The sequence below is a fragment of the Triticum urartu genome, chromosome 6A, assembly GCF_056163025.1.
Source record: "Triticum urartu cultivar PI428250 chromosome 6A, HENAU_Tu73, whole genome shotgun sequence".
NCBI lineage: Eukaryota > Viridiplantae > Streptophyta > Magnoliopsida > Poales > Poaceae > Triticum > Triticum urartu.
The window spans coordinates 121,565,430-121,578,782 of NC_141878.1; the positions used below are offsets into that span (position 1 = coordinate 121,565,430).

Consider the following 13,353-nt stretch of genomic DNA (forward strand, 5'->3'; position numbering starts at 1 on the left):
TGTTGAATCTCAAATCAAGAGGACGGTATCTAACTGGTCTTTCATCTATTTTTCTTTTTAAGGAACCGGAAAGTTTAGCAAAGTCAGTACAATGGGCAAGAGATCAGTTAATTTGTTATTCTTGTTGCTAATAAAGAAATTTTTGGGACAATGGTTGTAGCAAGATTTGTGCTTACATTTGTACTGTGGATGTGTAGAAGCAACCACATTGTTGGTACCTGAAGGCACACTCAACAAGATTATCGACCCTTTTATTATTTGGTTTGCACCTGACTATCATACATTCCATTGTTTGTTAGTCATGGACTTCCTCCGTCCGGAATTACTTGTTGGAGAAATGGATGTATCTAGACATATTTTAGGTCTAGATACATCTATTTTTATCCATTTTCGCAAGAAATAATTTCGGACGGAGGGAGTAGGTGACAAGTGATGATCTACTTACCAGAAGTCTACAAGTCGGTATATTTTTCTCTTCAACTCATCACCTTGGTATTTTTTGTGTGTTCTTCAAGTCTTGACGTGGATGACATCTAGGGGACTTGGTGGCTTTGTTTAAAAATATTCTGTAAAAAAATAAAAGGATAATAAGAAAATTCCAAAAAGGAGAACTAATTAAAAGGATTTTATTTTTATTTTCCCATCCTCATGGCCTTGCTATCTTTCTAATTAATACGGAAGTTAGTTGCCCCCAACTCCAGGGAATGGGTCAGCCAGTATAGAATTCCGGGAGGCAGAATTTACAAGTTGGATTTCTACCCATGGAAGCGACGGGGATACCCACTGGGAATGAGACTACCTAATGATCCCTCGGTGTTCAAACTTGCTTGGTTCCAGTCTATGATACTTTGCTACCAGACTAGTCCTTGCTTCCAGTGAAATTACCAAACTGGTCATGTTCAGATAATAATGGCAAACACAATTAATTAAGCTCAAGCATAACCAATTATTTGGTCATCACCAATTTGGACAGATGGGTAGATTTTGGACACAGACAAACATACCCTAGCCTTCGGAAACCAGCTGAACGGGCAGGTGTTGGTTGCAAACTGCATGGCAGACATGTTTCTTAATTAAATAAACTAGCTACATATCTCACAGCAATAAAGTTCTCAGCTCTCTCATCCTATATAATTGAGTTTATGCGCACTTGGATCAGATACTGTAGTTGCTTCTTTCAATTTGCACCAGGTATGGAAAAATCAATCATTTTGCACCTATGAGGCCACTCTAATTTAGCACTTGGAACCAACTAAAATGAAAACCAACCTGGAGCCACATCCCAGTCCACAGCCATAAGTTGCCGCCGTGGAAAGCACCTAGCCCCGAATCCACAGCGCTGAGGGCGGGAGCAAACAAAGCAACCAAGGAGAGACAGGGAGAGATGGCATGTGCGGTGCTGACCAACATGGCAGCCTGCATGGCCCAATTGTTTGGTTTTCCTCCTACTTGACGCAAAGTGAATTTGGAATGGCTCCACTATAGCAAAGCGATTGGTTTTCATATAGCTGGTGCAAAGTGAATTTGGAATGGCTCCACTATAGCAAAGCGATTGGTTTTCATATAGCTGGTGCAAAGTGAAGAAGCAACGACAATACCTGGTCCAAAAGTTCAATAAACTCTCTACTTCGCGAGGTTCTCATAAATTACATTCCCGAGCTCTCTCTTTCTCTTGTTATCCATCTTCCTTGTTATTAATAATCCAGCGAAAAAACCACCTACTGTTGCAGCACAAATCATCCATGTCCTCTGCACTTCCTTCGGGACAAACTCCCTACGAGCATTCAAAGAGCTGGAAAGATGCCATAATTAGCGTACCTTGCCCAAAAAAGGAACAACTGAAAAATAGGTTTTATGAGGAACACATATTATATAGATGTATATACTTCTCAATGATGCGCGTAAGGATATCATTACTCAATGAGGAAACCTTGGTTGCTCGAACCACCTCATACAGTGCATCTAACTATACAAATACAAACGAAATAGTTTGATCAACATTGAAACGTAAAATCTTCAGAAGACAGGTAGGTAAGCTGAAGCAAGGATTCGTAGTAATTACCCAGTGTCTTTTGTTTGATGTTTTTTGTCATTTAAAGCTGATTATCCATTTATAAATAATTTTGTGTTCGGTGTTTTTTGGTAGCTGCCATTATCGTGTAGGCATGTATTTCTCTTATGAGCCGGTTGTAGTATTTATCTTCAGGCTGTGTTAGCATGGACTTCTTGGCTCGATTTAGTACGCTGGTTCATGTCGGTCAACTTAACTAAAGAACCCGATTCTTTTTTATGGCGGTAGCCTTCTTCTAGAGTTTCCTCGTATGATCTATGTATGTGGACCTCATAAACACTGGGCCTCGGAGGCAACATATTTGGAAACCTAAGGTGCCGCTCAAGATTAAGATCTTCATGTGGTTTCTGCATAGAGGGGTCATCCTAATTTGGCAAAACGTATGTGGCAGAGGCATAAAAAGTGTTGCTTTTCTGATTACAAGAGGGAACAAAACAACATCTCTTTCTTTTGTGTCCATTTGCCTCCCTTCTTTGGTGTACGTTTCATGTAGCTTTCAACTTACCTCCACCTAGTAGTGTATTGAACTTGTTCGAGAACTGATTGGGTGGGATTCATCCTAAGTGTAAGGCACACATCCTTGTGGGAGTGTGCGCTTTTCTCTGGGCCATATAGAGATGCCGTAATGACCATGTGTTAATAGAACGAAGATACCAAATTTTCTGAAGGTCAATTTCCAAGCTACAAGATGGATCTGTACGTGCTCCTTAATTCAGTGTGCGGAAGCGCAAGAGTATATGTAATTTGGGTGCAACCCATGAGAGAAGGTAGCACGGGCTCAACCAATTTGGATGGCGATCTATTAATGGGCTATGTGTGTAGGCATGTATTTCTCTTATCAGCCGGTTGTAGCATTTATCTTCAGGTTGTGTTTGCGTTGTATCGGATGACATGACTTATACCCTATTTATCTTCAATAAATATATGGTTGTGTGCATCGCAATGATGCCGAGGCTGGGGGTTAAACCTCCATTTTGAAAGAAAAAAAAAGCTTAGAAGTAACCCAGTATGGTACCACTAAATAATTTGATTTCTTTATCACTAGAATCGATACTCGACAAATATTAAACCAATATGCTCAGAAATCAGAATTGAGACTTTGCACACCGCTGAGCAAAAGAGCTATACTCACTTAGACAAATCTTTGAAGATGCGTAGGGTATGATGACTCAACAATTTTATTTTTGCAAGCTAAGGCCTGAGATTAGACATAGCAACTGGTAAGTAAAACTTGGAGCACATGACTGCATTTACCTATAATTTAATCACTGATGGAGTTTGGCAATTTCGTAATGCATTTAACGAACACTTGGGGCGCTATCAATTTCGCTGTTGTCAGCGGCTATGCAGTTCCGAACAACAAAAATAAGGAAAAAGTTCGGTTCATTATGAAGTGACCCAAATAAAATGCGCGTCCAGTTGAGTGTTAAACGAATTAAACCTGAACGACGTAGGACGCAAAAATCTCGCTTGAAGCTAGGCTAGGTTAGGGAATCAAGATTCCGCAGACTAGACAGCCAGAACCAGGGAGCGCCTTGCGGCAGATATCAAAGAGGATCCAAGGGGCGAAATTGGAAAAATCACCTCGTCTAGTGGAGACTTGGGAGGCAAATCAGCTCGAGTAGAGGAATGCAGCCGACGGCTGTGTGAGGGCCGGAGCGCGACCGCTACTCCCTCTACTCCTGAAAGCCTAGCGGCGGCCGCCGCTGGGATGGCACGGCGGAAGGCGGACCCGCGCAGCACCGTCGATGTCATCCCCCTCCTCTCTCTCTCTCTCTCTCTCTCTTGGTTAGGAAGGTGTCTGGTGTAGTATTGGTTATCTGGGCCAATTCCACCTCAGTCCGAAAAGGCCCATCTCCAGCCCTTTATAAACTGAATTTTGGGGAGTTATGGCAACTTGGGTCTGTGCGAACAAAAAATATGACCCAACATGTTGAAGCAAACGGACGGGATGTCCGTTTTCATGTATGCTTTGACCTATTTTCTCAGCCCGAAAATTTTCAAGTATGTCAAAAAAATTGTTCATGGACAAAATAATTGTTCATGTGTACTGAAAAAAAATATTCACCGTATAGTAAAGACGTTCGTGGGGTATTAAAAGAATGTTCATCATATGTTTCAAAAATGCTCACTGTGTATTTAAAAAAATATTCATTCCATCTCATAAAATATTTTTCGTGTATTAGGAATGTTGAGTATTTCAAAATGATCACCATGTATTTAAAATTTTTTGACTGTGGCACGAAAAATGTCATCATTTTTTTAATGTTCATAGTGTGTTTTAAAAATAGTCCATGATGTTTTTTTAGAAAAAATGTTCGTTGTGTTAGAATTATTAGGCTTTAGCCCATTATCATTTACAATCATTCCTAGGAAGAATCCCAAAGAGCACATAGGGTCCATTCATGCATGGAAGGAGGAGTGGAAAAAGTTTAGGCCCACCACGTTAGTGAAGGGTGTGAAACATCAACGCGTAACGCGAGTTATTACATACACAACTAAAGAGCTTGAGAAGACACATACACACGTACTCCTCCTCCGTCGTCACCTCGCCAAAACTTGCGTTGTATTTCGTGATCAAGTCGAGTAGCGCTTACCACTACTAAGGGGTTAGTTGCAACTCATCTATAAAAGGTCGCTCCTCTTTCCAAACAAGATAGACTTCATCTCCAAGGTGTCTACCTCCTGCTTCTAAAGCTTTGTGCCGCCTACCGCTTTCCCAACTCGCTTCTCGATGTGCACCAAGAAGTGAGACAATAGATCTCTGAAGTTGTATCTCTCGCGACATGTACGAGAGAGAGAGAGGCAATCATATTTTTCGAGAGCGGTCTAGCGTGACTGCTGGATTTTCCTCCATCGTGGCAGAGCTCGTCGACTTCTTCTCCGACGTCGGTCACCTCCTCGGCGACATGATGAACGACACACATGCATCTTCTTCCACTACATTCTACTCCTTTTATCTATAGAGATGGATATGATGTTTGTCTGTTACGTACCCGACTTTATGACTACTTACAGAGTGCGGCGTTTCGATGCCCAGGCTCATCTGCACCCGTCCAGAAAAAAAATAATAAAAAATTCAAAAAACATTCAAAAAATTCCAATCTTTTTTTGCATGGTAGACAATTTATCACGTGAGGTCCGCTCCAAATTTTAGATCATTTAGACTTCTGAGAAGCTCTCAGCAAAAAAGACAAATCGGATCAGAACAGTGCATGAACAGTAAATATTTTTACAGACCCTGAATTTGTCTTTTTTGCCGAGAGATGCTCAGATGCCCAAACGATTTGAAAATTGGAGCGTACCTCACGCATCAAATTATCTAACACACACAAATTTTTTGGATTTTTCTAGTATTTGTTTTGATTTTTTTTGTAAGGGCGGGTGCAGCTGAGCCTGGGCTCAGAAGTGGATTACCGCTACTTACATCGCTTTGTTACTTGATTTGATTATCGTCTATCTATGATTATCCTATTTTATGTACCTTTTTTAGGATTAAATATAATGAAGCATTTCTCAAATCTTTAACAATCCAAAAATCTAACACGCACAGGACATTTTCTTCAATTGCTTTTGTTGCGACTCACAAATCTCCTCTGTTTGAGGGTGTCAATTGCAAGAGATGGCATGGGAGTGTAGTTCTTTGGCAAACCACCATGCACTGTTTTCACGCCTCCAAGGGAAATCCAGAGGGTCGCTTCCTCGTGAACAGGAGCAAGCATTCCAGACTATTGACACTATCTTGAGAGGTGAGGTGATGTTCTGAGTGTACTTGTTGACAAGATCGTCGATCGTTACATGACCACTGAGGTTGGTAACAATATGTGGAATGCACTGGAGTCTGGAGGCCAAGTTTGGAGTCTCGGACGCATGCATGAGTTGTATGTAATGGAATGGTACAATTGACTACAAGATGACTGGGGACAACTCCATAGTTGATCCGGCTCACGAGATTCAATCACTCACTAAAGAACTTGAGCATTTAATTGTGTGTTGCCGGATAAGTTTATTGTTTGATGCATCATTGCCAAGCTTCCATCTTTGTGGAGGAATTTAACTACTTCTCTGAAGACCAAAAGGCATGGATTTTTGGTTGTCAATCTTATTGGTACTCTTGATATGGAAGAGAAGGCGAGGGAAAGTTACACACACACACACACAAACACGCGTGCGCGCATGCATACACACACACACACACAGAGAGACTTGAGTCTATGAGGGGAATTCTAGTGCCAATCTTGTGCAAAAGATGAATTTCCTATCCCACAAATTTAAGGACAAGAACAACTATGCGAGCAAAGAAAAATTTGAAGGCAAGAACAAGGCCCCACTGTCTGCCAACTTCAAGAAGGAGACCTTTAAGAAGTAAGGAAGATGCCATGTGTGCGGTGCATGTGATCATCGGGCCTATGCATGCATGGACCACTTTGACACGAGAATGGCAGCAAGACCGATTATGTTGTTATTGACGATGTTGAGATGAAAGATGTCGGGTATGGTAAATTTCGCACTGTTCTTTCAATATGTCATTCTCCTAATTTTTGGATTGGCACAAATACCAATATACCCGTGGATGTTGATATCTCCATGTTTTCTTCTTATCAGGTCGCAAGAACTACACTCGTGCTAATGGGAAACACGTCACAACATGCTTCTGTTCAAGGTGTTGGTACAGCCGATTTGAAGTTCACTTCGGGAAAGATCGTGCAGCTGAAGAACGTTCATCATGTCCCTTCTGTAAATAAAAATCTTATCGATGACTCTCTCTTGTGTCGATATGGCTATAAATTGGCATTTGAGTCCAATAAGGTTGTAGTGTTTGAGTGTGAATAATTTATTGGAAAGGCTATGAGTGTGGAGACTTGTCTCACCTATCTTTCTCAGACCTTGCCATGCAAGTTATTAATCATGTTTGCAATGAAACTCAATTGAATGTTTGTCATTCATGACTTTATCATATTAACTTTGGTTGCATTACGCGGTTAGTTGTTGGGAAACATGGTAGAACACAATTTTCATTCCTATGAATAAAAATCACGAACACTATAAAGATGCAAAGAGGTTTGTTCTGATCTTTAGAAAATGAACGTAGCTTGGTGAAGATTGATGCATATTCCTGCAGCTCGGTTATACCTTCTAGTCGCGAGAATTTTCCCGATCGAGGATCAAAGATACGTTCTCTGTGCCAGTATCCACGCGTAAGGAATCACTTATCCAGCAGGGCTTCACCATCCAGGACGAAGAGATCAGAGGTGTGGTGGAGTAGCCATGCGGCAAAGAAAACTCTCTGGAAGAGAGGAGGGCACAGCAAACGAGCACAAGATGCGAGGGAGGGTTTCCCTTCCTCTCATATATATAGGCGTAGAGGAGGGAGGCCGGCTTGGAGGAGGAGCTCGTCCCCCTAAGGCTAGCCGCACCAGGGAGGGGGAGCATCACAAACCATGGTCGCTGCCCCTATACCTTGCCCTCAAGCATGTGGGGTGTGCCCCACTTATGGGCCCCTTAGGCGCATGTGGTTGCCTCCACCTGGGCCTAGCCAAAGGAGCAGCCCCATAGCACCTTCCAGAATTTTCTTAAAGTTCCAGAATCTTTCGATGCCTTTTAGGGTTCTTTGGGACTTCCCCGGAGCAGCCCCGTAACACCTTCCAGAATTTTCTTGAAGTTCTGGAATCTTTCCATACCTTTTAGGGTTCTTTGGGACTTCCCCAGTTTTACGAGAACGATTTTGGTTTTCTCCGTAACACTTTTGGTTCCTCTTTGAAACACTTCCAATTCCTCTCTGAAACACTTCGGTCTTTCCGGAACTTTTTCGATGCTTTTATCTTGTGCTCCTAACACCTCCTAGCACTCAACAATTCAATGATCCTTAAGTGCGTGACCTGATACGTCTCCAACGTATCTATAATTTTTTATTATTCCATGCTATTATATTATCTGTTTTGGATGTTTTATATGCATTAATATCCTATTTTATATTTTTTGGGACTAACTTTTTAACCCAGAGCCCAGTGCCAGTTTTTGTTTTTTTCCTTGTTTTTGAGTTTTACAGAAAAGGAAAATCAAACGGAGTCCAAACGGAATAAAACTTTATGATCATTTTTCTTGGACCAGAAGACATACGTAGGACTTGGAGAGGAAGGCAGAAGAGTCCCGAGGGCTCCACAAGCTCTCAGGGCGCGCCCCTGGCTTGTGGGCCCCACATGACTTCTCTAACCCTAATCTTTGGCCTATAAATTCTCAAATATTCCCAAACGACCAGAACTGTCCACCAAAATACTTTTCCGCCGCCGTAACCTTATGTACCCGTGAGATCCCATCTCGGGGCCTTTTCCAGCACCCTACCGGAGGGGGATTCGATCACGGAGGGCTTCTACATCAACTCTATTGCCCTTCCGATGAAGCGTGGGTAGTTTACACTACAAAAAATACACTTCCGTGATGATACGTGTTTGTCACAGTAGGTCACTTTTTCTATCATGCATGTACATCCATGACAAATTTATGACAGAATCAAGATAGTCATACCTGTGCTGTCGTAGAAGTGTTCCATGACATTACCAAAATTATCATCACGGAAGTGTCCACTTCCATGACGATAAATCGCGCGTCACAGAAGTGCTTTCGTCAAGGGTGACTGACAGGTGGCATCCACCGTAATGGAACGCCGTTAAGCTATCGGGTCCGGTTTTGGATCCGATAACCCATTAACAGCCTCGACCAATGGGGATTTTCCACGTGTAAAATCATCATTGGCTGAAGGAAACACATGTCGGCTCACCGTTGGGACAGATGTCATCCACTCATTGGACCCAAAGCGCCTATTATACGTCGACACGTGGCACGGCCCAACAGAGGCCCATTCCTGTGAAAAGGCTGGCCCGTTTGACTTGGTCAAAAGGTGGCGGGCCAGCCCACGACAAGCCTGTTAACGACCTGTTCGCATATAGCCCATTTACAACCCGCTAACTCAGGGCTCGTTTACATCCTATCCGAATTAGGCCCAGTAGGGTCATCTAGGCCGTCCAATATAATTCCAGTCCATTTTAACTTCTGGCCCATGTATGGCCCATGACATCTTTTGGCCCATATGAGGCCCTTAGTAACCCTCGACCCATTAACGGCCCGTGGCAAAACTGGCCCGTAATGAACAACGTATCACTTTATACCCATTAATGGCCCATTATTCTGTTGGGCCATTTCCAGCTCATGTTATCTTTCAGCCTTCTCAGGGCCCATTTATTCTTGGGCTCATTTCCAGCATTCGTTTACTTTCGGCCCATTACTGTCATTTTCTGCTTGTGGGCCAAATACAGCCCGTGGTTACAGTCGGCCCGTTTGTGGCCCGTTAATACGTTGGGCCGTTTTCATAGCGTCATCAAATACGGCCTATTAACGACGGCCCGTTATGGTCGGCCCATGAATGGACGATTTCAACTCTAGCCCATTTACGACCATAATGTGGTCTGTTATTGGCCCATGTTTGGCCAACTGATCATATGGCCTGTAGAAGGCCCATTGATGATACAGCCCGTAGAAGGCCCATTGTGTCTATGCCCCGTAGAAGGCCCATTGTTTCTACGGCCCTTAGAAGGCCCATTGTTTCTACGGCCCGTAGGAGGCCCATGTTAACAACAGTAAATATGTAGCCCATTGTTAATGTGGCCTAGTTTTAAAAAATAGGTTATTGCGGCCACTAGCAAACCGCGGAAAAAGAACTGCACTGACTACAAGAAAACAAATAAACAAGACAACAGAAATAAATAAGCAAGCAACTTACGCTAGGCTATCATGGCTATTACACATATTACATCCACTGGGCATCAAAGTTCGCCACAAGTGCAAATATAGGGAACAAAGCAGCATATAAACGCCGCAACAAAAAAAGTCCAGAACTGAAACCACTTTAGAAGAGCTCAAGAAACAATATCCTGGGTACCCATAATGCTGGCAAGATGCTTAGCAAGCTTATTAACTTTCTCTTGTTTGGCGCTTAAATCCTCCAGCACTTGCTGTTGCACCAAAAAGTATGCATCTGAATTCTGCAGGGACTTCCTCAGTCCTTCGGCTTCCTGTCACATAACATCTGATCGATGTTTACAACTTGAAGTTGAGACTCAAGAAGCCGAACTGATTCAGGCAGCGAGTTCAAAGAGCTGGTGCCAGCAGTAGTAGCCAGTAACTCGAACACTACATCAAGACAGGACTTTGGGGTTGTCTCAGTGTCTTCAGTAGTTTTTATCAGCTTTCTTGGAGAACAACAGGGATGTCTCACTATCTTGAACCTGATCTGCATTACTTCCTTTACCATTGCATAACGAGGTACTCTTCTCCAATATTTTATCCATGTTCTAAAGGAGAAACAAACAAACACATCATAGGTTTACAATGTAGTATATGAAACTCATTTTGGTAAACCAGTTCAGTAGTAAGGTGGACAGGATAACAACATGAAACAAACATATATCTATGTAGTATGGTCACTGTATGGTCTATATCATTCTAGTTTATGTTGCCAAATCAAGATAGATACAGTTCGAATCATATCTATTTAAGACAAAGCAACATAGACAGAATATAAGTGTGGGAAACTACACAGCAATAACAACACTTGTAATGTGCATGGCATGAGAACATAACTGTTTATTCAATTGAAACTGAAATCAACATAGAGCAAGTTACAACAGCAAACACGTTAAAGAAACAGGTTTAAAACATACCTGTTGCGCCATTGGAGTTTCAATTGCATCCTTCAAATTTGAAATTAGTTGGTATGAGTAAATACAGTGATGCAAGAGCAAAGTAGTATGAACCATAGCTATGGAACCTGACCTGAGAACAATTCTTCTTCTGCTTTAAGCGTTGACTTGGGGTTCGGAGTGGTGGTCCTCGTGCTTTGTGCACTATAGTTGCCTTACTAACTGCTCGTGTTTGGGTGCTCTGTGGTGGAGACGGTGCTATGTCAACGGGAACTGGGTTACTGTCTGCTGGGGTTGGGGTTAGAAGGGGTGTAGCTGGTTCTCTATCCAACTGGGTAGGGGTACAATCTGCGTGAGTCTGGGTTATGTGTGGTGGGGCTGGTTCTTGGGAAAGTACAACCGTGGTTCTATCTCCATCGACAGGTAGCACGATCTTTTCTGAAGACCATGTTTTTACTCCCACAGATACTGCCATCACCCCCTCCAATTGAAATGGCTGATAAACAAGAAAAGTAATTGAATGTACAAACATTGTAAGATAGACTTGTGCAATGGATAGTAGGGAAGAAAAAGGGCATGAAATAATTCACATTTATGTTGTCTAACCAAATAGAATAGCAGGACATAATTTCAAATATATGATGGCTAATTAAAAAGGATAGCATGACACAATTTCGCATGTATGATGGCTAACTAAACAGGATAGAATGACATACTTCAAAATATGATGACTATGTAAACAGGATGACATGATATAACTATACGATGTGTCTATTAAAGTGGTTGGCATGCCATAAATCACAAACATGCCATCGATGGAAACATGATGGCATGATATAATTCACAGATAGAATGACATAATTCAAAATATGATGACTATGTGAACAAGATGAGATGATATAACTATATTATGTCTTTAGAAAATGGGTTGGCATGCCATAATTCAGATACATGCTGTCTATGTAAACATCATGGCATGATATAATTCAAATATATGATCTATATACTAAGGAAGTGAGCAGAGGGCAATCACATATATGATGTGTCAACTAAGGATTTGGCATTCAATATCGTGTATATGATGTAAAAACTAAGCATTGCAATACAACATATGCATGATATGAGTAATATAACCCTACCAAGTTTGAGCATACACCTCAAGGGGATAATAGGACTGGTCATCTGCCTCTGAATCCTCCTCTGAAGAGCTATCTGTAACCAGCAACATATCTGCTTCACCAGGTAGCATTGTCTGCTCTGAAGACATTGTTTTCACTCCAGATTTCTCCATCACCAATTCAAATGGCTGATGCACAGGAAGAGTAGTTGAATATACAAACATTGTCGACAAAAGCAATGAGAAATACAAAAAAAAGGACGACATGATATAATTCACATATATGACGCTTGGCTAAATAGCATGGCATTGCATAATTCACATATATAATGCCTTGCAACAAGATAGCATTGCATAATTCACATATATAATGTCTTGCAAAAATATGGCATTGCATAATTCACATATATGGTAATTAGACACTAAACAGGTGGCATTCACACAAATCATGTCTAAACTAAGCAAATGACATAGCAATGCAAGGTACCATACGCACGATATGAGCAACATAACCCTGCCAAGTTAGAGCATGCACCTCGGGGGGGGGGGGGGGGAATAGGACTGGTCATCTGTCTTTGAATCCTCCTCTGAGGAGCTATCTGTAACCAGCAAGACATGCGCTTCGTCCGATAGCATTGTCTGCTCTGAAGACCTTGTTTCCACTCCAGATTTTTCCATGACCGTGTCGAATGGCTGATGCACAGGAAGAGTAATTGAATGTACTAAAATTGTTGACAAATTTAACACGTAATAAAAAATTATGTCATGATATAATTCACATATAAGATGACTAGCTAACCAGGGTGGCATTGCAAAATTCACATATATGATGCCTGGCTAAACAAGATGGCATTGCATGATTCACATATACGATAAAGAAACTAAACAGATGGCATTGACACAAAGCATGTATAAACTAAGCAGATGACATCTTTGATGTATACAGTAAGCAATGCAAGGCACCATATGCATGATATTGCCAAGATCAGCATGCCAAGTTAGAGAGATCTCATGGGGTAAATAGGAGTGGTCTTCTGCTTCTGAATCCCCCTCAGAACAGTTATCTTCCTCTTGATTACGATCCAAAATGGGTGGAGGGGGGCTGCCTTTGTGCCCACCATGGAGCGACGTCTGCATGAAATTTTATTGCCACACAAGGCTCGTCTCTTTTGCTCTACATGTTCAGTTCCATTGTGTATAATAACTGACATGCATAGGAATAAAACATAGTGAGATTATGTAAGGAGTGCATGCACAAATCCAGAGTGAAGGTAGAAAACTGTAGATAGACCCAAAACACATGATAGCAGGCAGATAACAACTTTAGTTAAAAAATACAGATAATGGCTCCTTTAATGTTTGTTTGCACCGAATATGAAACTCATAGTAGACACCCGAGATTAACCAGATAGTAGACAGATAGTACCGATTGCTGCCCCAATATGTACCCCACAACTATTTAAAAACTC

General features: G+C 41.8%; 1 protein-coding gene across 1 annotated transcript; it reads right to left on the reverse strand.

Annotated features, from left to right (window-relative positions):
- Positions 1 to 926: 926 nt before the first annotated feature.
- On the reverse strand, positions 927 to 3,912 carry LOC125517215 (uncharacterized). The gene is made up of 3 exons (XM_087529960.1): positions 3,656 to 3,912; positions 1,887 to 1,966; positions 927 to 1,792 (listed from the first exon to the last, which is right to left on the reverse strand). The coding sequence occupies exons 1-3, from the start codon at positions 3,824 to 3,826 to the stop codon at positions 1,624 to 1,626; spliced, it is 420 nt and encodes a 139-aa protein (XP_087386086.1). The 5' UTR covers positions 3,827 to 3,912; the 3' UTR covers positions 927 to 1,623.
- Between the last annotated feature and the right edge of the window lie 9,441 nt (positions 3,913 to 13,353).